The sequence below is a fragment of the Podospora pseudoanserina genome, chromosome 2, assembly GCF_035222485.1.
Source record: "Podospora pseudoanserina strain CBS 124.78 chromosome 2, whole genome shotgun sequence".
In the NCBI taxonomy this organism is placed as follows: domain Eukaryota; kingdom Fungi; phylum Ascomycota; class Sordariomycetes; order Sordariales; family Podosporaceae; genus Podospora; species Podospora pseudoanserina.
The window spans coordinates 2,717,066-2,743,357 of NC_085921.1; the positions used below are offsets into that span (position 1 = coordinate 2,717,066).

Sequence of the window (26,292 nt, forward strand, 5' to 3'; positions counted from 1 at the left end):
AGTCGTGGCATAGATGGTCAATTCATTCAGCAAGAGTAACAATGAACCTTCATTTCTTCATCTGCATTATGGAGAGTATCTACCTCGGGGTATACCAGAAGCCAAATTCCAAAAAGTCAAAACCACCAAAAACATACAACACCAGGGATTCCCCAGTGGTCACCCACCTGAGTACTGGTCTGGCGGTCAATTGCTTAACTAGGGGAGAGCGGACGGGATCCCGTGTATTCAACTGCCTATGGTCGTATGTGCTTGTGTTCACGGGATTGCGAGTTCAAGACACCATGATTCTGCTCCATATTCCAAATGAGTGTCATCATGTCATATCAGTCATTACCATCTCTCTTCTCCATCCCCACTATGTCTCTACAACCTCGTCCCCAAAACCACACTATCAGCAGAAATATTCGACTTCTTGGGAGGGTCCTCAACCCAAGGGACACCCCTCCCAGAATCACGCTGGGCAATAAGTCTGTTCTTTCTCTGGCGCTCACGATAGAACAGGAAAGCCAAGCCAATGATGGCAGCAACACCAAGAATGGTACCAATCACCGCACCGGCGATAGCACCCTTGGAGAGACCGGTCTTGACAGACTCAATGGGGGTGTTGTTGTTGTTGTTGTTGTTGTTGTTGCCGTTGTTGTTCGATGGGACAGAGCTGCTCGATGGCTCTGGGTCAGCAGTGTTGAGAGGAGGACCATTGTCACCGTGACCCGGGAGGTTGGTCGGGAGACCAGTGGCAGTGGGTGCCGGGACGTCGTTCTCAGAGTCGGTTGCGTTGAAGCAGGGGATTGTGTCTTGTGGGAAGTCGGCAGCGCGGACATACCTTGATTTGGTGTTAGTACAGACACCGGTGATGGTAAAATGGAAAGAAGGACTCACTGGATGTCGGCACAGGCGTAGAAGGTTTGGTTCTCTGGCCGGTCAAAGTCGGCAATATACATGAGCTGGATGGTCGCATTGGTTCCGGGGGCAATGGTCGATGGAGGGTCAGGAATGGTCAGGCAGGTGTGCCCTGGATCGATCTCTGTGATGGGCGTTGTGTTCAGGACGAAGCCAAAGTCCTTTTGCTCTTGGGGGTCTGATGAACGGCCATAATTATTAGCATCTCTCTTTGGCGATGGTAGTAGCCGAAGTTTGAATTTTTGTATAAGCGTCGATATAACAGGAAATAAGCAAGGATGCAAAGATGCACGTACCATTATGGAATGAGATGCTCATCTGGGCGTGGTAGGAGTCATCTTGGGCTGTCAAGGCTATTCTTCCGCCACCTACAAGCAATCAGCAAGTGTTTCCTCATTAGAATGTAGACCTAATGATGTCAAACATACTCAAAGGAAACTTCGTCCGTTCAAGAACCCTGTGGATAGAACCACAAGGCCCCTCGTTGTCAGTGTGCTCAGACCAGGCTCTGTCAGGTGGCCACATGAACGAGGCAGGGCCCATGTTCTCCGAGGCTGCCAAAACACCAGTGGCAGTGGCTGCAACGAGGGCCACAGCCTGCTGAAATCGTCGAACCATTGTGTTGTTGGGATAGGGTGACCTGATAACAACGAAGTTATGCAAAGAAGATTGAAGATGGTATCCCAGGAAAGATTGAGAAGGGTGCAATGGTGTCAAGCTGGATGAGAAGCGGGGAATGACCACTATTCGGCTAAGATGGAGGATGCTGCTTGTGCAAAGAAGGATAAGACAGGAACATGCCGGTGGCCACTTTGGTTCCGTCCCCCTCCTCTTTTATCTTTTCGTCAGTCCTGCCCAACCACCACCCCCACCACACATCACACTTTCCAAGACTCCAACATGTGTTGTTACCAATGCCGTATGGTAGCGTATCCTCGGCATAGCAACAACTTGCCCAGAACTTGCGTTCTTTTTCTGCTTTCCCCGCGAAATGGGTGAGAATTGTTCCTGGCTGCTCCGCTCTAGCCAAGATATGCTACAGGTATGGGTCTCGACAAAGACAGGAATCCGGGTTTTGCGTGAGATAACGACGCCGGAAGCCGAACGATAACTTGGCATGACAGCGGTGTGATGAGAGTGAAGAGTGTCGACCAGGCTGGGCTGTCAGTCCAGTGACTCTGAGTTTTCAGCGAACCGCACCGAGCCTCTCGTTTAGGCAGGAATGATCTGATTCTTTTCAGTCACCGGCAGGATTGACTAACAGTGGCATTCAATGGTACTCTCCTGCGAGCCCTCCGATTTGTCGTGATGGGATCTGGCAGACTTGGCAATCAGATGATCAGATAAATTTGATCAGATAACTTTGCTCGGCGCAGTGGGCACCCATCTTATCAGATGCATCACCAGAAGCTGATTGGTGGTTGTCAGCTCCGGCGAGCTTGGGTCCACTTCTGTGAGCCAGGATGTTCCACAGAAATGAAGAGCCGACATCGCAGAATGCCAGAATGTGCCTCACAAATCCAGTTTGTCGTGAAAAGATACCCGGAATTTCTGATTGAATCCTTCAGCCGACTTTGAACTGCCAAGTTCGTTAGGTAATATCCACCCTCTGCCGCCATGCATCCCACTCTTCCCTGCCCACCCCGAACCGTCGGACCCGACATTGGGTTGACGCTCGACGGGGTCAAGGACCATCCTCATTCGACAAGGGTACATTCAGATATATTGAGGTACACCCACCTCTACCTTTCTCGTAGCCAATCCCACAACCTCCCCGTATTTACCTACTTCATTTGACCCCATCCTTCCCTCCCAGTGCAGGCCCCATCTCGTGCCCTCCTCGTCGTTATTTCTTGCAACATCTTCAAAATGCGTGGTCGTCAGTTTTTCGTCCTGCTCTCCGCCTTCACTGGGACTGCTGTTCAAGCCGCCGTTTCTCCTCAAGACAATGTCGATGTCGGTGCCCTCTTAGCCCGCCAGGCCCCTGGCACTCCCCAGTTTGAGTGCCATTCCGACTGTGGTACGTTGACCAACCTCAACCAATATCTCACCCACACCGGCACCTCTAACAAGAGCTAACACCTGCCGTTACAGGAGGTGCCCTTGGTGGCTCGCGCTCCGGTAGACATTGCGACAACTCCACTTGGGTCGAGCTCTTCGAGGACTGTCTCGAATGTGCCAATCAGTTCAACATCTGGCGCCACTACGGCAATGGTTTGACAGCCGCTGCTGAAGCTTGCGGCTTGTCTGCTGTCCCATCACCCTCGGGCGGAGGAGAGGAGCCAGCGGCCACCACAACAGTCACTCCCGTCGGCTCTTTTGTTACCTCAGAGGCCCCGGCTACTCTCACTGAGGATGCTGATTCGTCTTCTACCTCTGACGCCGCTGAACCCTCCATCACCGAACCTCCTCAGACAGGAGCTGAGACGACCGCACCCGCCTCGGCCTCCACCAGTGTATGTTGTTGCCTTCCCCTGAAAGCCTTGGTGCCTCATCGCTAACCTGCGGGTGTTCAGGAGCCTGTTACTGCTGGTGCTTCCGGTCTCGCGTATGCTTCTGTCTCGATGATGAGTGTCGGGACTCTACTTGCGGTTTTCATTGGCACAATCAGCTGGTAATCGGGAAGACCCAAGTAATGGCCTTGAAAGAGTGGCACATAATAATGGTTTGGATGTAATGTTAGATAATCTTTATCAGTGACCTGGCTTTCCCTTCGCACCACCTATCGAGATCACCAGAGTAGCCCATCATGTATCCAATTCTCTCATAGCATCCTGATTCATTGATAGTTGGCGTCTCCACCTTGCCAGCCCGTTTCAAGATCAAGCAGAACTCGTCAGCGTCATTGTACAGGCCCATGCGGAGACAAAATATCTCTTGGCCAACTGTCACCGTGCCATCGTAGAGGTAATCCCGGCAGTCTACAAACATCAGCCTCTCGTCCCCATTGACTGCCAGTAGAAGGTCGTAAACAGATGAAGATTTGGGGTAGCGCAGTATCTTGGGATCGACATGAGATCCCTGTTTCATTCGTCCGGCGCAAATAGTTCCTGACAAAATAACGTGCCCCGATTCGACTTCTCCCATTGCGTCTGGACCAGCTAGGAGTACGCTTGCATCCACAACGCTGCAAGCATCGTTCTTAGCCCGTTGTCGGAATTTGTTCATGGCGATGGGTCCGTCGATTGATACCCATGACCAGCTTGGCCCGCGCCACCGCTGTGGTGCCTGCTGATAGCCGACAGACCACCAGCATAAATCAGGTAGCAGCGTGCTTCTCCATAGTCCCGCAAGATATTCGTCATCCGGCCGCAAACGTCTCTGGATTTGTTTGGCCACTCCTGACAACGCTGGTAGCTTGTCTCGTGGATATGAAAGACTTAGCGCTGTGTAGCACTCTACTGCTCTCCCCCAGGGCGTCGCATTAACCTCGAGGTTGGCGGCTTCTTCAAGACTCTCTGGCTTCTTCTTGGGTGCCTTCAAAGCAGCCTCGGAGAGAGAAAGTACACGTTTGTCGAGTGGTTCACTGTGCTTTGGCCGGTAATCGTATCGCCCAACCCCAGGGTGACATTCGCACGTTATGAGTTCTGCGCATTCGAAGAGGAGCTCCTCCTTGGTGAAGTGCAGTAATCGGCGAGATAGAAGGCGCTCTTGAAAAACCCAGGCTCGTGTCAGGAGCGGAAAATACTTCCTTCGGTTTTCGTGGTGGTCAACTCCCCAAGGCAATGGAAGATGTCGATTCGACAGGTCCGTTCTGACCAGCAGCTCGTAATCTGTTCCGTCTGGTCCTTTGACTGTAATTTCTTTTGGCCTTCTTTCGGTAGGTACGTCTCCATAGAATCCACCATTGTCATCCTCTGATGCAGTGGCACACTATAGTGGAAGAAGAGACGCTGTTAGTGAGGACCCCAGAGAGAAAGGGAAAGGGAACAAACCAAAGTAAGATGGCTATTCTCGTATATGAAGATCATTTCAGCCGACTGGTGCTGCCAGTCCGTTTCCGAGTCTTGTACAATGCACAGAGAGTCGATCCACAGATATTCAAATCCTAGACGCCTTGTAACATCAATGGCATGTTGAAATGTTGTGGGGAGATCGTTCCAAACAATCTCCTGGCGATTGGTCTCGAGGGTCCATGATGTAGTCATGCATTTCGGTCTCGAACCACCCCAACAGTGGGAAAGACACAGATATGGCTTCGACTCACCGGGACGTGGCTCATACAATTTGACGGGTAGTTGGCGAACATCAAGAACCCTTGCCGGTAAATTTGGAGCTCCAGACACCCTACCACACATTGAGTGTCTTTCCTCACAAACCTTCAACCAAGCCTGAACCTTGTCAAAGCTCACGCCATCATCCTTGCTAGGGCAGGCCAATCTTGGGCCCCAAATAGGGATGTCGGGAAATGGAGATGGCTTCCCGGGAGCGGTCAATATCTCAAATGATATGGCATTCGGAAGGTAGTACGCGGAACCTCCGGCAGACGATAATAGGTTAGACCATCTCGGAAGTACGAGTGAACCGTCGTTCTCGACTTGCCAAACAATAAAGTGATTGGGTTTGTTGTCGGTGTCAAAATCTGCACATTTTAGAATCCCTTGCTCCACACAGGCTTCTCCAACCGCGGAGGTAAACACGCAGCGAGCGCAAGTACTTGGGTAGATTCCTCGTGAACTCCCAATCCGAAGGCAACGGTATCCTGGCAGGGATTCATCTTTAATCCTGGAACAAGAGGGGCATGACGAGATTTCATCCGGACTTGGTGGTCTTGAACGAAGGCTGTCGAGTATATCGTTGATGTCGTTGAGATCGTCATCGACATTCGCCATTTTTCAAAGCTGCAGAAAGGTGATGTGCGGGGTTGGCACTGTTGGGCAGAAAATAGAAAAGAGGGGCCCCCGGTCCACCAGCACATCTCATGCAACTTGTTGGAGTCGGAAGGCACTCTCGCTTCCTCTATTGCATTAGACAAAATTTACGACCTCTTTGTTAATCTCAACATCAAATTGCTTCCAATCCAAAATACCCCGCTGCTTGATCTGATCGGGTTGTGAGGGTCAACCAACGCCATATCATACCGCTGCAATAGCTGTGATTTTTTTTTTGATCAGCACAGGTATAGATTCTTCAACTGACACATCAACAGAACACCTACCTCAAAAAAGATCTTGTTCAACTCCATCAGCGCCATTCGCTTCCCCAGACACTGGTACTTTCCATTCCCGAACGCAAGCTCCAACACAGAGTTCATCAACTTCAGCCGCTCTGCGTCGGCCTCCTTCTCTAGCCAGCGCTCCGGTCGAAACACGTCAGCATCCTCCCCGAATACCTCCTTCAATCGCATTATGCCCGAGTAGTTATGCGAGACTTGGGTGCCCTCCGGAACATGGAACCCGCAAATACTATCACCACCTTTCGGCACCTGCTTGCTGCCCAGGCCAACAACTGATGGCCAGGTTCGGTAGCCCTCGCGAATCATCGCTTGCAGATACGGAAGGGCTTGAGCTTCGACATCCCTAATGACCGGACGGCTGACGCGGCCGGAGGAGACACTCTCATCTATTTCCTTTTGGAGAGTCGCATACACCGAAGGGGTAGATATCAAGGCCAAGAGGGTATGTCGAATAGCTGCCGCCGTCGTAATGGAACCTGCCACACTGATTTATCTCTGGTTAGGGTCACCACATAGTATCGAAGAAAGGCCTCTTACATCTGAACAAACATATGCTGCACCAACTCATCCACCGTCATACCACCATTGATAAAAGCCTGGAGCATATCCCGCCCTGGCTCTGCATCAGGTTGAAGCCGCTCCTCCACGCAACCCGTTGCCAGCCTACCGGGCTGTCAGCAAAAAGTCCCCCAGGCCTCACGAGAGGAACAACATACCCCATTAAACGCCCAAACCCAACGCCGTCCACGTCCCTAGGAAGCGCCAGATTGAACGGCCAGCGATAAACGATATTTGTCAAGGACGGCACAGCCTGAAGGAAATTCATGGCCGGAAGAGCAGAGTCATTGATCTCAACGAACTGATGCAAATCCCTATCCTCTACCAAGAACCCGAATGCCTTACCAAACGAAGCATCGCTAATGACATCCAACGAGAAGAAATGCGTCTTGCCACAAAGATCAAACGGCCGCAGATTGCCGGGCGAGGAGACATATTTGCTTTCAATCAATGCCAGGAGGTTGAGCATTTGTCGATCTATACTTTCCTCAAAGCCTGTACTCCCGTTTTCTCGTCCGTTGTACTGTTTCTTTTGTTAGCTCTCCTCCAGTATGAGTTGCGGTTGCAACGGTCGCCATGGAAACTGTCCACTTACAGCCCCTGCCATCTTTGTCCTCAGCGCTTTGTGTTTCTCCTCATCCCGCTCACAAACAATGTTGTTATACCCCGGGATGATCCTCCCCGTCTCGTAAAAAACTCCTTTTGTGTAAGCCGAGCGCACGCTCGACATCCGGCGTAAGGTCTCCGGGTCGGTGCAAAGCAGGTCGTTGGGTCCGATTCGTACCAAGGGGCCGTATTTGGCGGCGGTGGCGATCATGTTCTCGTGGACCTTGCCGCTGGTGAGCATTTTGATCATCCAGGCGGATGAGAACCTTGCGAGTGCGGGGCCGGGGATGTGACAGAGGCGGGAGTAGGAATTGTAGCAACGGGCGATGTAAACTGCCAGTGCGGTGGCTAGGAAGAGCCATAATGTGGTCATCTTGACGCTGGTGGTTGTTTGGGCTGAGTGCTTTTTGTCGGGAGAAAACGAGGAGCTGCCGTCAAAGAAATCGATGCCAATGTCAGCTCATTCTTGGCGGGCCATGCTAGCTGCGAGGGTGGTGATTGGCGATAGCTCTAGCTACTTCAACACTTGACCGCTGCAGCGATTTTGTCCTTGGAGCTTGCAATACTCTCTGGGAGTGCTAAGCCTCGAGCGAGGTGGCATTCTCATGCAGGGCACTTGGTCACCTTTCCAAAACCCTTAGCACAATGTCAGCCACAAGTCACTGGCAAAAGGCAGTCACAAGAAAAAGCTTTGCCATGAACCTCATTGTAGATCGGCCAGTCTAGAAAGATCCCCTGAAACCGGAACGCCTTGTTATTCAGAGAAACATTCACCCAACCCTTGTCTACCCATTTCCTTTTCCATACGCCCAACCCATTCCGACCCATTTCCAGATGTTGATTGATACGGGGAAAACCAGCTAAGAATTGAGAGAAAGGAAGCTGATGCCGCGGGCTTAAGAAGTGGGGCCATGGTAGTCGCAGCGGTAGGAGCTGATACGGTCGTTCCACCAACCATTGCCATCGGCAAGGTTTTGGTCGTTCTCGTTCGAATACTGGGCGCCGGTGCAATCCGCACCACTATTTTGGTTGATGATGGTTAGCACACTGGCCATGTCATGAAGCGAAGAGGGCGCACTTACTCAAACCAGTGGCAGTCGGATTGGTCGACATTCTCGTTGGCAATGGAGCTGATGGCATTGTCAAATTTGGCGGGAATGTTACCTGAGAATGGGACGTCAGCAAGAGTAAGAATATGAAACAGCGGATCGGAATACTTACGACACTCGCCGGTCCAAGAGTAACTGTGAGCACAGTCGCCCTGAGACCAGATGTGCTCGCAATAATAGATATGCATGCACCCGTCAACTCCGGGGTTGCACTGACCATGGTCACCCTTGGGACAGAAAGACTTCGTGGAGTCACAGCTGTCGCGGGCCTCGACCACCGAAGTGTTGTTGAAGTTGGCCGGGGCTGCAAGGACAGCAAGCCCCATGGAGAGGATGGTAGCAAAGAAGGTAACAGAGACCATTTTGGCGGTAATGAGAGGCTTGGGCAAAGGTAAAGGAGTGGCGAATGGGTGGTGGGACAGGTTAGATGCTTGAGTACAAGAGAAGAACAAGATGATCCTGTTGAGCCTGGGAGCGAAGAGAATTGGGAGGGCAGAAAAGGATGGGATGTGCTCAATATATACTGGGAATTTGTGACCCACGCTCTACGCGTGGGGCTTTGCGAACTCCGCTATCTGCTCGCAAATCTGGTTATCTCGAGCGAACAGAAGAGTAAACAATGATCTTTTGCCTGCTTGGTCTCCACTTGGGAACAAGTGACAAGATCAGATGGAGATTGGGAGTCACAGAATCTCGGCTAGTGATGTCGTTTGGGCCGGCCGAGTGCGGCTCTGCGCGCGTCATTGCGGCTCTGCTCGGCGTCGTTGCGGCTTAGATACGGTTGGAAGATTTTATTGGAGGAGAAAAATGCGTGTGTCTGGTATTTTCTTGGCAGAGGGGAGTTGGGATGAAAGCAGGAAAGGCAAGGGGGGAAATAGAGGCTTTGGAAGCACGGCCCTCTCCATTCACTCAGCTAGGCGGGCTCGGGGAGTCCAGTCCTGAGGAGGATCTTGTTCAAGAGCTATGTATCTACGGGATATGGCAAGGAACAACTGACCGCAGACAACAACGATGATGCTTTGGGTTGGCCAAGAGGCCACCTGTGGGGGCAGCTCCTTTTTTTTTTCGCAGAAGCTCATGTCACTCAGAGGCTCTGCGTGCCGGTTGATAGCCAACTTAGGCAGTAGGTTGCATGAGCTGGCACGAGTGACAACTCCATGCGGCACTTCTTTCTGCTTTTCACGTGGTTTCGTAATAGATTGGTGACCTCAAGGCCACGAGGAAACCATTCACCTGGCACAGGTGACGGTGAGTCACATTAGCTATAAATACGGCTCACAAGTCAATGGCGTCATGGGAACCTTTCGCGTAGGCTTTCTGTCTCAAGCCTGGCGGTTCTATTTATCGTCAGCAGACTCGCTTTACCTCGGTGCAGAAAACCCCTACATAGACATTGTTATAGAGCCAAGGGCCTTGGTGAATAAAAGGTTTGAAGGGCAGGGCAATATAAGGGTAGCTTGCCAATAGGCTTTACCAAAGGCCGAAGGGAGTGCGGCAAAGTAACCTTTTCCACGCATATTTAGGGGAGTCCGCTCTTACATAGCCGACCAATTATCTTTTCTTTTCCCTAGTAGTTAATTCAACTTTTTATTATGATTTAAATTCTACACAGGACCAAGTCCCGTATCAGACATGTCATGGGATCCATGATTCAGTGAAGGCTCCTCGTGATTGTATCGTACCAAAAGGACGTCCTTAGCCAAAGGCCGACGCAAGGGGTATATCCGCTCACAGATTGTGTGTGCTTAACACTTGTAGAAGATCATGACAGTTACCATGCAACTTCAAGCCAAACTTTGGGCGGTAAGATATGGGCAGAGAGAGCCGGGGGAGTTCTCACAGGGCAAGGAACGGGACCTTCAGCCTTAAGCCGAACCTTTCCATCTTTTGCATATTGCGATCACTTTTCCAGGGAAGCTTTGTTCTCAACCATGTGCAATTGTGCAGTTCAGGGTCAAAGTACAGGACAAAAGCCTGGGAAAAATACATGAAACAAAGTATCATTGACTGGCCAACAATGACTATTGAGTCGACAAGCGACCTCTATCATAAAACTGCAACCATGACCCATCGCTGTACCGCTGCTAAACCAATAATTCCATCCATGCTGAATACCTCCATAATCTGAATCATGCCTTTCCCCTCTAATTCATTTCCTTTCTTGAATTCCACACCATGGACGCAAAGGCTAAACTCTGATCATCCCCCTTGACCTGCACAATCATTCTCCTTAGTTCCTTGAACCCATGCTTGACATACAAGGCCTCCCCCATTGGTGTCGGAATGACATTAATAGCCCTTTCTTTTTTCCCTTGCTTCCTCCTTCCCCCACTCCAACAACTGCGGGGCGGATTGTGATGGACATTTTGATGGAATGTAAGAGTTGAATTCAAAGCTATGGAAAGTCAACTGCGAGAAGTTAAGAGCTAGAAAACAAACATGCCCAGATTGGCCGGAGCACCCAGCGGAGCGACCTCACTCAGACAGATGACCAGCGGATGCACCTGCCCAAACTGAGCAGGCAGGTACAGCCATCATAACATATCTTGTGTGGAAAAGGCGCCTTTCCGGTCTGTTAGCCGGAGCCTTGAGACTGCGGTTTGATCAGGATGATGATAACCTTTCTTCACAGTTGAGGTATCGGATCGATGTGCCTAGACCGTCCCGCCAGTCGCAGTCCCAGTAATTTACCTACTTGATGATCACACTATCTGATGCCTATGAATCAAAGAACCTCACACCCCTAATCACAACCTTCGGCAGTCTCGTAACCCCCATCCTCTGCTGCTTTATCATATACATCGCCACGGCAAACTCATCCTTGGTAAGATACCCATCCGTATCCACATCTGCCAGCTCCCATATCTGTCCCAACACCAGATCCGGCAGTTTGGAATTATTCAAGAAAGCACACGCTTCCTCCCCTGTGATCATACCCTTACCATCCGCATCAAGCCTAGCAAAGACCTCATCAAACCGCGCCTTATCCTCCGGCTCAACCAACCTTTCCCCCCTAATAAGATCTAACACCATCCCAAACTCCTCCCTGCTGAGGAACCCCTTGTTGTCTTTGTCCACCTGCTGCCAGATCCTCCCCAGCGTCTCCACTGGTAGACAGGACTGTTCCAAAAAGGGGCTTGCTTCCGTGCCAAGGAGGTATCCTTTCCCTCCTGCGTCAAGCTTGTTGAAGAGCTGGTCGTGGCGGGCGCGCTGAATGAGCTCCATTGCATGAGCGAACTGTCCTTTGGTCAAATATCCTCGGCTGCCTTCATCTGCCTGGTCCCAAATTTCAGCAAGGGTTTGGCTTGGTAGGTTGAACTGTTGAAAGAACGGCACCGCCTCGTCACCGTTTATAATCCCGTTGCTGTCCTGGTCCAAAGTTTCGAAGATGTCATCCCACTGGGATCTAGGATCATGTGGTGGTTCCTCGGTGTATATTGTGACAGCTCCGGTGTTCTGAATCAATCCCAAATTCTGGTCCCCAGTGGTTGAGGGGGTGGTGACCGCGGTGCAGACATCTATCACCTCTTCCGAATCCGAACCGACGTCGTGCACAGTCACCGACACCTGAATTTTGGCACTCTTAAGACCTTTAACAGCCAAAAGAGCAACGGCATCCAGCGCCATGTGCAGTGTATCTCGGTGAGCCTTCAACAATTCCCGCTGACCATCAACCTCAGCCTTAATCGCAAACGTCCACTGCAGGCCCCGATTGGGGCGCTCGCAGCTGCCAAGGGTTTTGTTGATCTCCTCAATGACATTCGAGCAGTTCCCGATCGTCGAAAGAGCTCGGTTGTGAACATCCTCGGGTATGGCGCCGTCATCAATGACAGCCGTATCCTCTCTCAGCAACTCGAGCACGAGCTGAAGCTGCGCCAACTCGCCTGTCACTGCCAAAAGGTCAGACCTTGCGTCTCGGGAACGCCGACAAAACGTAGCAACCGCCGCTGCCGTTTCCCCGACGACGGCGACAAGATCTAAAAGCGCAGTAGTGATGGATACCGGAGCCATTTTCGGATCGATGATGGACAAAAGCGTCACAACTCTCTTCTCACGGAAACCACGAGCCCAAGATTTCAAGCCTACAACCCCAACCCAGCTGAGCCCAAGCTAACCCAATCCTCACCGTATTCCTCAATCCAACTAGCTCTTCAGCCGCACCACCAGCTGTCCCTCTTCTATTCGTACCAATAACTCCTCTCGCCATCAACCCCTTCCGAACAAACACCCACTCTAACATCTCCGAGGAGAAACCCAAAAAAGAAATTTAACTCCCAGGGTTAGGGTTGGCCCATTCCGTTGCCATGCAACACAGCCCCCTTTATGCAGCCCCACTCCCCCCTGAATCCGCTCCAATCGCAAAACACCCAAAAACAGGAGATAAAGTCCGGCTGTTTTTCTGCTGTACCCTGTAACACAGATTAGTCTTGCAGGCACTGCCTTCTTTTTCTCTTTCAACCTCTATCCCCAAACAGGCCCATTCCTTTTCCCAGAAAACGGATTATTGTACGCGGTGCACTGCTCGTACCTTTGCTGCGCTATATTTTGACCCTAACCCTGACATACAGACCGGGGGAGTTCAAGGGGCAACTACATACCTACGTGAATCTCAATCAGCCCACCAACTGTGCCTCAATAAAAGAGGCAAATTGCGAGGTTGACTTGTGGGTTCGAATCTTTAAACAATGTTGGATGAAATACAGAGTGAAAGAAAGCATAAAGGCTGAGGCAAGCGCACTGGTTTCTCAAACATGGTTGCCCTGAAGCATCTGCCATGAAGCATGAATAGCTGTTCATCTTCAATGGTTTGTAAAGCTCTTTTTTGGGGAGGGGGAGAGGGTAAGATTGGAAAGAGATATTTCGAGATTCATTTTTGGTATCAATAACTATTTCCCTGCCCAAACTCCACCCCCAATAAATCTACCATAAAGGCACCATCCCCTGTTGCTCCACAAACGGCGGCAATCCCAGTGTCATATTATCCTGAAACATCCCCCCAGTCCCCATGACAAACCCAAAGTCATTGTTCGTGTACATAGTACCAGCAAAATCCATATTCGTGGGATAATCGAAAGGCAGAAAATCAGGCCCCAACAAAGGTGTGCTGGCCCGGGACAAGGGGTCCGGACCACCCAACAGCCCTACGCCAGTATCCGACACCTCCCACGTGGGATATTCTACAGAACCGGACATAAGAAGTGGAGGATCCAGCGTAATGAGTGGCACAGAGAACTGTTGTTGCTGCCGTAGCTGCACGCCATGCTGCATATTCGCAATCAGCCCTTGTGCTGCCGTTGCTGCCCCGTCAAAGAGTCTTTGCCTGAATGTCTCTGTGTCGACGTCATCGGCGTACAGATTTGATGTGACGTTGATGCTGACCGCCAGCAACAAATTGAACTTGGCTGCCACCACTCCTAGGTGATACCTCGTCTGCCATAGGTCTTGCAGGAAAACCAGAGATTTGGTCAACAGCTCGCGGAAGACACACCCTGTCCTTTGTGGGTGGCAGAGAATGTGGATGTTGTCTAGCTGGCGTAGTCGGCCAAGAATCCAGCAAGATGCCATCGCCGAACGAGCAGCATCGGTCCAGAATAGCTGGCAGGCCATGTTGCTCATGTCAGAGCTAATCTGGCATAAACTGCGAAACTGGTGCAAAACAGAAGCGGCATTGTCCCACAGTTCCAACAGCTGACTGCGTTGCGAAGCTTCTGGAGATGTGCCTAATGTGCTGCCCAGTCCAGTAATAGAGAGGAAGCTGGTCATTGGGATCGAGATCAGAGATTGCTGAAGCTCCTCGATTGGGTCTGTGGGTTTGGCGCCAGATCTCAGTGCAGGTGGTAGTTCTGTCAGGAACTTCCCAAATCCCGCTCGAAGACGCGCCTGAAGTTCGTTGGTAGAAGGAGGTTGGGGTGAATAAAGCGTTTGGTGTAAAGGTCCAATGACTTGGGCCAGCTTTGCTGCAGCGACCGAAAACTTGATGTCATTTTCGGCTGTCCTTTCAAGATCCGAGTCTGTCGTTCCGTCGGATTCCCGGTCTAACGTACGGAGACTGATCGGCAGTGGTAATGGGCAGTCGCTTTCCTCCAAGCGCAAACTGAACTGTGTTCCACTTCGTATCGAGTACTCCAAATTCAACCGCACGAAGCACCACCAGAGGCGCTTTCTGAGCTCGGCAAAATACGGCGTGACCTCCACGAAGAGTGCTGGGTCGCGATGAAGACCCATGCTGGTTGTGATATCCCTGATCAGCCCATGAAGCGGAAGCAAATCGTACATTTTGTCCGTCTCCGACGCCAAAATGCTCTTCATGACTGCTAGTAGCAGCAAAATCTGTACCACACCACAACATGGCTTTTGGAACTTTGGTGTATATATGCAATTCTCGACAGCCCTGGCCAATCTCCTCCCACGGTGCCTCTCTTGTTCGCTGCTCTGCATGGCGATGCTGACGGCTAGCAGGATTTTGCATATGTGCACCGGATGATCGAGGGAACCTGAATAAATGCGATCCAAATCCCTGTTAAAAGCTGGCTGGTCGAGGATTCCGTACAGGCGCCCATATGTCTGGAAGTATTTCGCGATCCACGCATCGCATTCCTGTCGTTCGGGTAATAGCGATCGAAGGCTGGTGCTGTCCCTTCCCACTGACGGTTCGGAGACATTGTTGTATGTCCTTAGCTGAGCTTTGAGCTCGGCAAATGCCTTGCGACTAGTGTGAAATTCAGGCGAGTGATCCAACATTGCCTTCAACACTGTCATCTCGTTACATGGAGCCAACCAATGGCTCAGACCCATCACGCGAGTCTTGAATGCAGTGCCCTTGTAGGCATTGCCTCTCGGTGCGCGAGCAACATTCTGCTTTTCGGCTGGTGATGGCGTTGTTGGTGTGGACTCTGGTGTTTCCCCTCTTGATGAGCAGCTGTCTGGTGGCGTGTGTGTTTGTGTCGGGCCCTCAGGGGATAGTTGTGCTGATGGTGAGGGAGCTGAGGACGATAAAGGAACGCGCAGTCTTGATCGCGATCTTGGAACGTCCTGGCGGTCTTTGGGAGTGCTGTAAATACACTCGGTGGCGATACCACGATGTTTGCATTGGCCACAGGGAGATTCGCGATCGCATCGTGTTTTTCGCGTCCGGCACTTCCCCATGTCAACATCCAATGTGATCCAGCTTTAGGCTTAGTAGGGACTCATCTTACCTGCCAGCAAGACACAGCTTCCCGAACTCTGGGTCGTTTCCTCCCTTTCAGCTGTTGCTCGATGAACGAGTCAGCGCTCATGTGGCTGAATGTTAAAGTCATGTCGAAGTGCCAACAGTCGGAACCTGCGAGCAAAATATGTTCTTGGACTTTCCCAAAATTGAAACCTCAGGGAGGAGAGATCAAGATCTTGATCCCACGCAGAAGGAGGACAGAAGTGAAGATAAATCCAAGCTCCGGGATGCGTCATCAGTCACTCGGGCAGGACCCATGCCGAACGAAATCGGGAGCGGAAGGGAGTTGAGGCAGTGACATTGAGAAGGCCAGCAGAAGCCGGATGAAAGCCAATGGCGGGAAGGGAATGTAGCGTCGGATTGACATCGGTCAATAGTGTCATTACCTCGAGTCCTTTTGCAGGAGGCAGTGCCTGCATGATTGCATTGGGAGAAGGAGCGACCACGAGAGATGGCCGGAAAGTAACCCCGCGCCACCACCACTACCACCACCATCAGAGGCCTGCCATGCATTGCAGACCATGCAGAAGCATCAAGACAGTTTCATGTGGCTGGAGGAATTTCTACTGCAATACCAGCATTATTAATCACGGCCCATACATTGGTGTCGGTTCTTTCAACAGTAGCCATCCCAAGCGCCCTTGGGAACACGACATTCCTCTCTGCATCTCCTCGGGCAGAAATGCAACGAAGCTTTCCTTTTGTTCCACTGCATAAACACAGCCCCTGATACCACCTCCCCTCAAAAGCTTGCGATTGGATCGATCAGATTAAGCTTTTCCCTGCTTTTCCCAACTTCCCACGGCAAAGTGCGGGGTCTGACCCGACCAGCTGGGCTCATGGAAAGGTGGTCCGGAAAGGCCCCCGCACGTGACCTTCCATGCGTAACTTCGTATGCACATGTAGGGCTGAGCCTCAGTGAAGCTGCAGCTCTTCAAGGGCGGTCAAGAAGCAAGTCGATATTGCGACTGCTGCCCCGACGTCGACGTCGGCGAACGACGGAATACTCATCGGATTTCTATTGGCATTGAGCATTCTAGAGCAAAACACGTCAACCGGCAAAGATGAGGCAGTGCAGAAAGGTCTGTAGACAGGTGACTTGAAGAAAATGGAAAAGTAACGTGCCATGGTATTGTTAATATCGTCATATATGGAGTGGTGTTACAAGCAGGGTCATCTCATGAACCCTAACCCTCAACATTGCCATGTCGCAAACACCCAACATGCAAGGAAAGACAAAAGAAATCTACGGTTTATGTTTGATGTTGTACAAAGATTAACAAGTCGTGTCTATCGGATCAAACCGAAACCTCCTTCTTGCCACCGCATCTTGGAGTCATCCGGACATTGAGCCCAGTCTGAGCAACCATCCAATGGTTTTGCACCTTCCAGTCGCCCTCAAGCGTCATCTATCAGCAATGTTAGCATGCGGCTTGGTGTACTTTTTGGGAGAAGACTTACCCGATACCGCCAAAACAAAGTTGGAATCAGCTTGTAAATCTCCAAATATGAGATATTCTTCCCCAAGCACGTCCTCCGTCCAGCTCCAAACGTCAACAGACACCTCTCCATCTTGACCCTTCTCTCCCTCTCACACAACCACCTCTCCGGCCTGAACTTGTCTGCATCTTCCCCAAAGACCTCCTTGCTGCGGTGAACAACCCAAGGATTCATTCCCACAACCGTCCCCCCCTCAAAGTGCACGCCGCAAAGCTCCACGCCACCTTTACCCACCACCCTCTCAAGCGGCAGCCCAATGACAGGATGTAACCTGCCCGCCTCCTTAACGCACGCATCCAAGTACGGGAGACTTTGAGACTCCTTCCATGTGACATTATCCGATAGTCGGCCCTCGCTATTCGCCTGTGAAAGTTCCTCCATCAGCTTACCAAGACAGTCCTGATGTTTGATCAGAAAGTAAATGACGGCTCTCATCATGATGGCAGTCGTATCGCCCCCAGCCAAGACATTCGATGTCGCCCAAGCAGTGACGAACCAGTCCAGGATATCCGGGTTCTTCTCCTTGGCCTCCAGAAAGCGAGACATGAAGTCCTTGGTATTATGGTACGTGGTTGTTTTCTCTACTTCGCTGATGTTTGATCTTTCATGCGCTCTGGCGAGAGCAAACGCCACAATGGGGGAGCTGCCTTCGGGAAGGAAGCGCGCGAGAGGGTTCTTGGCCAAGAGGTTGTCAAGCCAAGGGATCTGGCCAACCTTTTACACCGTTAGCGTTCAGGGAGGAGGGTCCAAGTTCCGGATATCACTTACCCATGAGGCGTACTTGAAGACCTTCTGAATACTGCCCATGATCCCGTCGACATCCTTTGCTTCATCAAGAAAACCAAGACGTTTGCTGAACGTGATCTCGCCCATCACGTCAAAGGCAAACCACTGAAGCCATGTCCCAAGATCCACTGTTTGCCCATCTTTGGCCAAAATTTCATCCAACTTCGTCAGAAAGAAACAAATAGTGGTGTCAACATGTGGCTCAAACTCGACTAGACTCGACATTGAGTATATATTGGCAATCGGTCTCTTCATCGCCCGGTGGAGGTCGTCATCCTGGGTGTTGAACAGCCCTTGGATCACCCTGCCGCATGACATGGGCTGCATAACCTTGTAGAAATCGGACTAGTGAAACACATCTGTCAGATCTGCCGTCTCTTCTGTGTTACAGCGTCGGAGTTACCTACCTTTTTGAGATTGACCCCAGTACCATAAATTTTTAGGACCTCTTCTGGGTCGTCAATACTGATGCAGTTCGGCCCGAGGCGTACAAGTCTACCAAATCGGTCGTGCAGCTGCATATGAACATGATGTGCTTCGCCAGACCATGCCCATCTGAGCCTGGGGAGATTCGATATGGATGCGAAGAAGGGTCCAGGAACTTTCCAATGTCTTGCCCAGGATCGATATGTCAACACCACCACATATATCGCCCCAAAGACCAATGCAGCAAGTTGAAGGATCATGGTGTTTATATGAAACAAAATCTTGAATGTACCACAAACGAAAACCTGCGTTATCAGGACTGCCGTGTGCTTGAAGACCATGCTCGGTTGGTCAATATTAAAGCATGCCGTGTACTGGTGCTCCGTCGATGCTATATTTCTTGTCTGGACTCGAGTCTTGGCGTTTCGTGGGGGGAATTGTTCTGCGGTCAGACCGACAAAATGCTAGCTGCTTTCCTGTCTGGGAAAATAAGACCCGGAGCTGAGTAGCTATGAGTGACTGTGCCGGTCCCATGTCACCTTTAAACATAGTGCACGGGAGTGGCAATGACAACTGCCAACATGCACCAAGCCACGCCGCCGCACCGTTAAAACCACGGGTCGTTCGTTAGCGCAATCCAGGTTACCGGTGCTGGACACACCGATGGGGTAACGAGTAAACATTGCGTGGGATCTAGACTCGGAATAGGAATCCTTCTGGAAATGTCCGGTCCTACCGAGCGGTGACGATGTCAATGACTGATGTTTTGGTTCGGACACTGGCAGAAGGCAGGTTTTGACATTGATACGAGCCCATCTTTGACAGCGTTGATGGTTATTTCCGTAGTTGATGTTAAAGTACAAATGTGGAGCAGGAAGGAAAGCTAGAGCCAAGGTCAGTAAGTGTCGTGGTGATTATATAAGAGCCGTGATACCAGTGCACTTTACCAAGATCTCTGTCAAACAAATACTGATTGTACTGCTGCTTCCTTTCATTTGTGACTATTGCCTGTCTTTGAACCACCACCAAGAAAATGACAGCCAACACTTTGCTTCTCTTTGGGGACCAAACAGGGGAGGTCCTACCTTCAATACAATCTCTCTCCAGAAATGCTTCATCAAATCAGACCTTGGCAACATTTCTGCGGAAGGCCACAGATAGACTCAGAAGTGCAGTACTTCAAGCCCCTGCTCACTATCGACGCTCCTTTCCAAATTTCACCTCTCTCTCCGAGCTCGCCGCCGCCGTGTCGAAACAAGATCACGCATCCCCTGCCTTATATGCCGCACTTCTGTGTATCGCGCAAATTGGCGATGTCATCGTGTAAGATGTCCTGTCAAACAAGCCTAGCTCTTGAATGCTGACAGCTTAGATATCTCGAAAACAACCCAGGGCTCCTAGACGCTTCTAAGGACAGGCTTGCTATTGTCGGGTTATGTACTGGCCTTCTCCCTGCCGCGGTTGTCTCGTGCTCCAGAAACCTCACCGAAGTGATCGCACTTGCAGATGAAACTGTTCATCTTGCTTTCCAAGTCGGTCTTGCGGCATCGAAAAGGTCCCACGAGGTAGATCCATCCACTGGCAGCTGGGCTACTCTGGTCTCCCAGGTCGATATTTCTGCCGCTAGGGAAGCCATTGGCATCTTCAACCGCAACTCGATGCCCAGACACCAGGTATACATCAGTGCTGAGAGCCCAAACTCAGTGACGATTAGCGGCCCGCCTTCCGCTACCGAAGCTTTCTTCAGCTCCACCTCAATCTTCGGAAAATGCAAAAGAATTCCACTTCCCATTGCAGCGGCCTTTCACGCCGATAATCTTCGGCCCATTCAGCCCACAGTGCTTCTCCAGAATATGAACCCTTCTCTACACTCGAAACCTGTACATCATCCCTTTCTTCTGTCTCCTCATTCAGGCTTGCCTTATCAAGAGTCGTCATTTGGTAATGTTATGGTGGAGGTTGTGGGCGACATCTTCCGGCATCCTATATTGTTCGACGCATGTACTCAAGGGCTTACCAAAATTCTCTCATCCCAACCGAACCTTCTGGCCTTTGGACCAGTTAGCTGTGAAAAGGCAATTCAGCAAGCCCTGCACGGCCATGGTATTAAATTGAAGACTCCCAGTAGTGCAACGACGCTGAACAACACTTCATCGATACCCAACGCCATAGCCATCATCGGCATGTCAGTCCGGCTTCCAGGAAGTGAGACACTAGAAGATTTCTGGCAAGCGCTTGAGGACGGCCGCAATCTCCACGAAAAGATTCGTCCTGATCGTTTCGATATCAACACCCATGTTGATCCTTCTGGCAAGGCCAAGAACACTAGCTTGACACCATATGGTGTGTTCATCGATCGACCTGGATACTTCGATACGAGACTGTTCAATATGTCTCCCCGTGAGGCTGCTCAAACAGACCCTCAGCAACGACTGCTCCTTCTGACCACGTACGAGGCTCTCGAGATGGCTGGGTACACTCCCAATGCAACGCCGTCTACCAATACCAAAAGGATCGGCTCCTTCATGGGCCAAACAGGTGACGACTATCGTGAGGTAAACGCGAGTCAGAACGTCGACACGTACTTCATCACTGGCAACATTCGCGCCTTCGGTCCAGGTAGACTGAACTATCATTTCGGTTGGGAAGGGCCGAGCTATTCCGTTGACACAGCGTGTTCATCCAGCGCAGCTAGTATCCAATTGGCCTGCTCTGCGCTGCTCAGTAGCGAGGTGGACATGGCTGTGGGTGGTGGTGCTAACCTGCTCACTGCATCCGATTTGTTTGCTGGGCTAAGTCGGGGGAGCTTCTTGTCAAAAACTGGAGGTTGCAAAACCTTTGATCATGATGCGGACGGCTATGTTCGCGCAGACGCAGTAGGTGTCATCGTACTGAAGAGGTTGGACGACGCATTGGCCGACAGAGACAACATCCTCGCGGTCCTTCGGGCAACAGCAACCAACCACTCCGCTGAAGCATCCTCCATCACTCATCCTCACGCCGAGACACAAGAGCGACTGTTCGATTCAGTCCTAAGCAAAGCCGGCATCGACCCTATCGAGATCGATTACGCAGAGCTCCACGGCACTGGTACCCAAGCAGGTGATGCAACCGAGAGCCGATCTGTGACCAATGTTCTTTCCCGTAACCGCCCGGCCGACAAACCCCTGTTCATCGGCACTGTTAAGCCCAATCTCGGCCACGGTGAGGCGGCCAGCGGTGTCACCTCTCTCATCAAAGCCATCTTGATGTTGAGTAAGAACATGATTCCGCCCCATATTGGAATAAAAGGCCGGATCAACGAGAAGCTACCACCGCTGGCTGACATGAACACCCGGATATCATTTGGTAAAACTCCATTCCGCCCTCGTCCTGGCGGTGATGGAAAGAGAAAGATCCTCATCAACAACTTCGACGCTGCCGGCGGAAATACCAGCATGGTCATCGAAGATCCTCCCATGTTACCAACAGAGGGTGTGGATCCCCGCAATCATCATGCCATTACCGTGTCTGGCAAGACGCCAAACTCCATCATGGGAAACAGCAAGCGTCTTCTTGAGCACTTAGACCAACATCCTGACGCTCGTCTAGAGGACATTGCCTACACCACCACTGCACGCCGGATGCATCATAATCTGCGCAATGCCCATGTTGCTTCTTCGATCAAGACTCTTCGGGACAGTCTGCAGCAAGCCATCACAAGAGAGACGTGGACAAAGGTCCCGGCCGCGCCCCCTCAAGTCGTGTTCCTCTTTACTGGCCAAGGTTCTGCGTATAGCGGCATGGCATCAAACTTGTTCAAGACCAGCGCACCGTTCCGCGAGCTTCTTCAAGGCAATGACGATATATGCGTCTCTCATGGCTTCGGATCTTTCCTGCCCCTTGTAGAGGACAAGAACTTCGACATGACGATGGCTTCGCCGGTTCAGGTGCAGTTGGCAATTGTGTCCATAGAGCTAGCCATGGCAGAATATTGGAAGTCTCTTGGGGTAATGCCGGCTGCCGTTGTTGGTCACAGCCTTGGGGAGTATCCTGCACTGTGCGTCGCTGGTGTCCTATCTCTCAGCGACTGCCTGTATCTTGTCGGGAAAAGGGCAGGTTTGATGGTATCCAATTGCTCGCCTGGTACGCACTCGATGCTGGCTGTTCAAGCAGACCAAGGTGACACGGAAGCACTCCTGAAGAGTGTCGATGACGATTCCGGTATCGAAATTGCATGTCGAAATGGGCCTACGTCAATCGTCGTCAGTGGAGGATTGAATCAGATACGGGAGTTGCAGGAGAAGGCTCTTACCAGGGGCCTGAAGACAACAATGCTCGAGGTACAGTATGCTTTCCATTCTTCTCAAATGGATGCCATTCTGGAAGACTTCTCGTCGGTTGCAAATCGAGTCAATTTCGCAGCACCAGCCATACCTGTTGCGTCGACAGTTCTGGGATCGATCGTCGAAGGTGCAGGAATCATCAGTGCCGAATATCTGCTCCGGGGCACTCGTGGCCCTGTGCAGTTCATGGACGCGGTAGAAGCGGTTAAAAGTCTGCAAAACTCCCCAAATCAGCAAACGGTTTGGATTGAGACTGGGCCAAGCCCGGTTTGTGTCGGAATGGTGAGGTCCATGGCCATGGAAGGAGCTGCTGATCAGCTCCTTCCCTCAATGAAGAAGGGCGAGGACGACTGGAAGATGCTGACCACATCAGTGGCCAAAGCTTTCGCTGCGGGGCTCAACATCGATTGGCGCGAATTCCATCGACCCTATGAGTTGTCTCTGCGGCTAACTGCGTTACCTCATTACGCTTTCGATCTCAAGAACTACTGGATTCAATATGAGGGTGATTGGGCTCTGCGGAAAGGCCACGCAGATAGCCTCCCTAGGTCTCCCGCGGCACAAGACCGCCTCACAAAACTCCCGTCAACTACCCTCCATCGTATCGAGTCCGAGGTCCGTGACAAGGCTGGTATCTCCGTCATTTTCGCATCAGATGCTTCCGAGCCGAAGTTGAACACCGCTCTCCGCGGTCATCTCGTCAATGGCGCAGGGCTCTGCCCTAGTTCTATCTACGCAGACATGGCATTCACTGCTGCATCGTACATCCTGGGCGACGCAGGGCTCAATATGTCCTTGGATGTCCGGGACATGCAAGTCGACAAACCGCTTGTTATTCAACCAGGGGATACGAAGCAAATTATTCGAGTGTTTGCGACGAAAAAGATTGGTTCCGACCAAATCGAAGTAACATTTGCCTCTCAGGATGGAAGCAGAAACGAACACCACGCCACGTGTAGTGTTGTATGCGGACGAGGAGAATGTTGGCAACATGACTGGTCCAAGACGGCATATCTAATCAAGGCACGCATCGAAAGTCTAAAAGAGTCCTCCAACAAAGGCCAAACGCACAGAATCCTCCGGTCAATGGTGTACAAGTTGTTTGCAGCATTGGTGGATTACGACACTCGATACCAGGGGTTGCAAGAGGTCTTCATGGACAGCAACCTGTTTGAAGCAGCGGCCAATGTGAAATTTAACACCTCTGACAGTGATGGCACATTCAACCATAGCCCATACTGGATCGATGGTTTCTCCCATCTTTCAGGCTTTGTGCTTAATGGCGGAGAGAGGACCCCTGCCGATGCTGTTTACATTTCCCATGGTTGGCATAGTATGAAGATTGTTGGTCAGTTGTCTGCTGGTAAAGAGTATCAGAGCTATGTCCGCATGCAAGATACAAGCACACGCGGAGTAATGGAGGGCGATGTGTATCTCTTTGAAGGCGATGTGGTGGTGGCTGTTTGTCAGGGTCTGCGATTTCAGCGCATCCAACGCTCGATTTTCGACCACCTCCTTCCACCGCCAGACAAGCCCTCCACCCCTTCGCAACCCATGCCGAGCCTCGGTGCTAAGAGGCAATCTTTCAACTCGCACATTCCGAAAATCAAGGTTGAGTTGGTGGACGATGATATCGTGTCTTCGGATTTTGACCAGGTCCTTCAATTGGTAGCTTCCGAGGTCGGTGTTGACGTTGAAGACCTGGCAGACGACACAGTATTTGCAGATCTGGGTGTTGATAGTTTGCTGTCCATCACTATCACCGCCAAGCTTGGCCAACTATGGGGCCAAGCCATACCGGCGGGTCTTTTCACCGAGATTCTGACTGTTGCAGAACTGCGCCGGTATCACCTTGAAAACATTGATAATTCTGAAGACGACGACCGTGCCTCGAGCTATGGCGGAAGCACTTGTGGAAACGACATTTTCAGCCAGCCTCAGAGTCAGGCATGCACTCCGTTTACCAACACAGGGCTTTCCGTCGGCACTCCAGTAGAAGATCGAGCTGGAGCTATCAGAAAGATCATTGCCGCTGAGTTGGGAATGAGCATCGAGGAAATCGACAATGACGTACCTCTGGCGGACCTTGGTGTTGACAGTCTACTATCTTTGTCCATCATGGCTGCTATCAAAGCACAGACAGGTCAGATATTCCCATCCAGCTTTTTGATGGAATATCCAAGTTTAGCAGCAATCGAGGCTGCTCTCGGCCCTCGCCGAACACTACCAGCCCAACAGCTGTTCAAAGCCCTGGAAAAGGTGCAAAACAACAAGAGCATTCCACAGTCTGAAGCTGTCTTGCTGCAAGGATCGTCATCTTCACGAGAACCTGCCCTGTTTCTGCTCCCTGATGGCTCTGGGAGTGCCAGCAGCTATGTTAGACTGCCAAACCTGAAACTATCTGGCCCTGTGTGGGGACTTGACAGCCCATTTCTTAACAATCCTGAGGCATTCACCATTCCGCTGGAAGAATTGGCTTCCTCATTTGCTGCAGAGATTCGAAACAAACAGGCTCACGGTCCGTACCGACTGGCCGGGTGGTCCATTGGAGGAACCTACGCATATGAGGTTGCACTACAATTGTTAAGCCATGGAGAGGTGGTTGAGTCTCTGACACTCATTGATGCACCATGTCCGGCTTCCCTCCCGCCACTGCCTATCGAAACGATCTCATTACTCGACAAAGTTGGAGCGTTTGACGGTTTCAAGAACAAGAAGAAGGCGGGCAAGACATACATGAGGGAAACTGCCCATGCTCACTTTGCTGGATCGGTTAAAGCACTGGAAAGATACAAGCCTGCTGCAATGCAAAATATTTCAACTCCACTGATTAGGTCTGTCACAGTGGTGTGGGCACGAGATGGCGTTTGGGACACGGTTGGGCCGGAAGTCAAAGCAAGGCATATTAAGGCACTTGGCAAAAAGAATGCTGCAAGAGACTGGATGTTGGACACAAAATCAGACTTTGGGCCGAACGGGTGGGAGATGTTGCTCCCTGGTGCTGAGATTCAGTGCAAAGTAGTTGAGGGCGACCATTTCACCATCATGAAAGACTCAGGGGTGTTGAAGCTTGGCGAGGTACTTCAAGGTACCATCATCGGGCCAGCTCGAAGTTGAGCATCCTTCGAAGCTTTGTGGGAGGGGCGGGATGCGTCTCTTTTGTACTACGAAATTATCTTTGTTCTTTTCTAGATAGATCGCATCTCAAAATATCTTTCATTACCTATGACCAAGGCGTTGTTTTGTGCTTGATGGGCTTGTCGTCCTTCCTCGACGTTGATTGGCTACTGAGAAGGCCTGCCAAGATTGACCGCTGCAAGTGCATTGCACCAAAAATAGGAGGCGGGCTAGCCACATTGTCTAACTTCCCTGTCCGTAGTAGCACTAACTGCCTTGGGAATTTACACAACGCTGCATTACAAAACCTATTTTCCAGGGCAAAACCAACCCCCCATTTCGTGCCAAGCTATGCAGCAATTCTTTCAACGCAGCTGCCACAACCACGTTTAACAACCTGTAATGCCACTATTCCCACTGCCAAAGGCTCCGAGGAAAGGTTCAATCTGTAAAGGCTCAATTTTCAAAGCCTCAACTGACAAAGGCTCAATTGCCAACCTGCAATTCCATTCAAAATGGCTGGTTCGAGCCGCCTGGGCATGCGCGCCTGGCTCGAAGGCCTTGAATTGAACCATC

General features: G+C 51.1%; 9 protein-coding genes across 9 annotated transcripts; 2 read left to right on the forward strand and 7 right to left on the reverse strand.

The window, feature by feature from the left end:
- Positions 1–17: 17 nt before the first annotated feature.
- On the reverse strand, positions 18–1,521 carry QC764_206780 (uncharacterized protein; the record flags this gene model as incomplete). The annotated part of the gene is made up of 4 exons (XM_062944387.1): positions 18–826; positions 883–1,081; positions 1,200–1,271; positions 1,332–1,521. 4 exons carry the CDS (start codon positions 1,519–1,521, stop codon positions 367–369), a joined length of 921 nt encoding a protein of 306 aa, XP_062803206.1. The 3' UTR covers positions 18–366.
- A 690-nt stretch (positions 1,522–2,211) lies between these two features.
- Positions 2,212–3,704, forward strand: QC764_206785 (uncharacterized protein). The gene is made up of 3 exons (XM_062944388.1): positions 2,212–2,923; positions 2,998–3,359; positions 3,420–3,704. Exons 1-3 carry the CDS (start codon positions 2,773–2,775, stop codon positions 3,519–3,521), a joined length of 615 nt encoding a protein of 204 aa, XP_062803207.1. The 5' UTR covers positions 2,212–2,772; the 3' UTR covers positions 3,522–3,704.
- Positions 3,583–5,735, reverse strand: QC764_206790 (uncharacterized protein; the record flags this gene model as incomplete). Its single annotated transcript, XM_062944389.1, has 2 exons — positions 3,583–4,776; positions 4,839–5,735. The coding sequence occupies 2 exons, from the start codon at positions 5,733–5,735 to the stop codon at positions 3,583–3,585; spliced, it is 2,091 nt and encodes a 696-aa protein (XP_062803208.1).
- Positions 5,736–5,881: 146 nt separating this feature from the next.
- On the reverse strand, positions 5,882–7,616 carry QC764_206800 (uncharacterized protein; the record flags this gene model as incomplete). The annotated part of the gene is made up of 5 exons (XM_062944390.1): positions 5,882–5,995; positions 6,062–6,563; positions 6,617–6,742; positions 6,796–7,160; positions 7,233–7,616. 5 exons carry the CDS (start codon positions 7,614–7,616, stop codon positions 5,882–5,884), a joined length of 1,491 nt encoding a protein of 496 aa, XP_062803209.1.
- A 523-nt stretch (positions 7,617–8,139) lies between these two features.
- QC764_206810 (uncharacterized protein) lies at positions 8,140–9,362 on the reverse strand (the record flags this gene model as incomplete). Its single annotated transcript, XM_062944391.1, has 3 exons — positions 8,465–9,362; positions 8,326–8,407; positions 8,140–8,263 (listed from the first exon to the last, which is right to left on the reverse strand). Exons 1-3 carry the CDS (start codon positions 8,712–8,714, stop codon positions 8,140–8,142), a joined length of 456 nt encoding a protein of 151 aa, XP_062803210.1. The 5' UTR covers positions 8,715–9,362.
- Positions 9,363–11,070: 1,708 nt separating this feature from the next.
- QC764_206820 (uncharacterized protein) lies at positions 11,071–12,363 on the reverse strand (the record flags this gene model as incomplete). The annotated part of the gene is made up of 1 exon (XM_062944392.1): positions 11,071–12,363. One exon carries the CDS (start codon positions 12,361–12,363, stop codon positions 11,071–11,073), a length of 1,293 nt encoding a protein of 430 aa, XP_062803211.1.
- A 753-nt stretch (positions 12,364–13,116) lies between these two features.
- Positions 13,117–16,616, reverse strand: QC764_206830 (uncharacterized protein). The gene is made up of 2 exons (XM_062944393.1): positions 15,549–16,616; positions 13,117–15,489 (listed from the first exon to the last, which is right to left on the reverse strand). Exons 1-2 carry the CDS (start codon positions 15,648–15,650, stop codon positions 13,273–13,275), a joined length of 2,319 nt encoding a protein of 772 aa, XP_062803212.1. The 5' UTR covers positions 15,651–16,616; the 3' UTR covers positions 13,117–13,272.
- Positions 16,617–16,671: 55 nt separating this feature from the next.
- QC764_206840 (uncharacterized protein) lies at positions 16,672–22,891 on the reverse strand. The gene is made up of 4 exons (XM_062944394.1): positions 18,256–22,891; positions 17,831–18,193; positions 17,024–17,776; positions 16,672–16,971 (listed from the first exon to the last, which is right to left on the reverse strand). Exons 1-4 carry the CDS (start codon positions 18,613–18,615, stop codon positions 16,861–16,863), a joined length of 1,587 nt encoding a protein of 528 aa, XP_062803213.1. The 5' UTR covers positions 18,616–22,891; the 3' UTR covers positions 16,672–16,860.
- Positions 19,308–25,716, forward strand: QC764_206850 (Type I Iterative PKS; the record flags this gene model as incomplete). Its single annotated transcript, XM_062944395.1, has 2 exons — positions 19,308–19,597; positions 19,647–25,716. 2 exons carry the CDS (start codon positions 19,308–19,310, stop codon positions 25,714–25,716), a joined length of 6,360 nt encoding a protein of 2,119 aa, XP_062803214.1.
- Between the last annotated feature and the right edge of the window lie 576 nt (positions 25,717–26,292).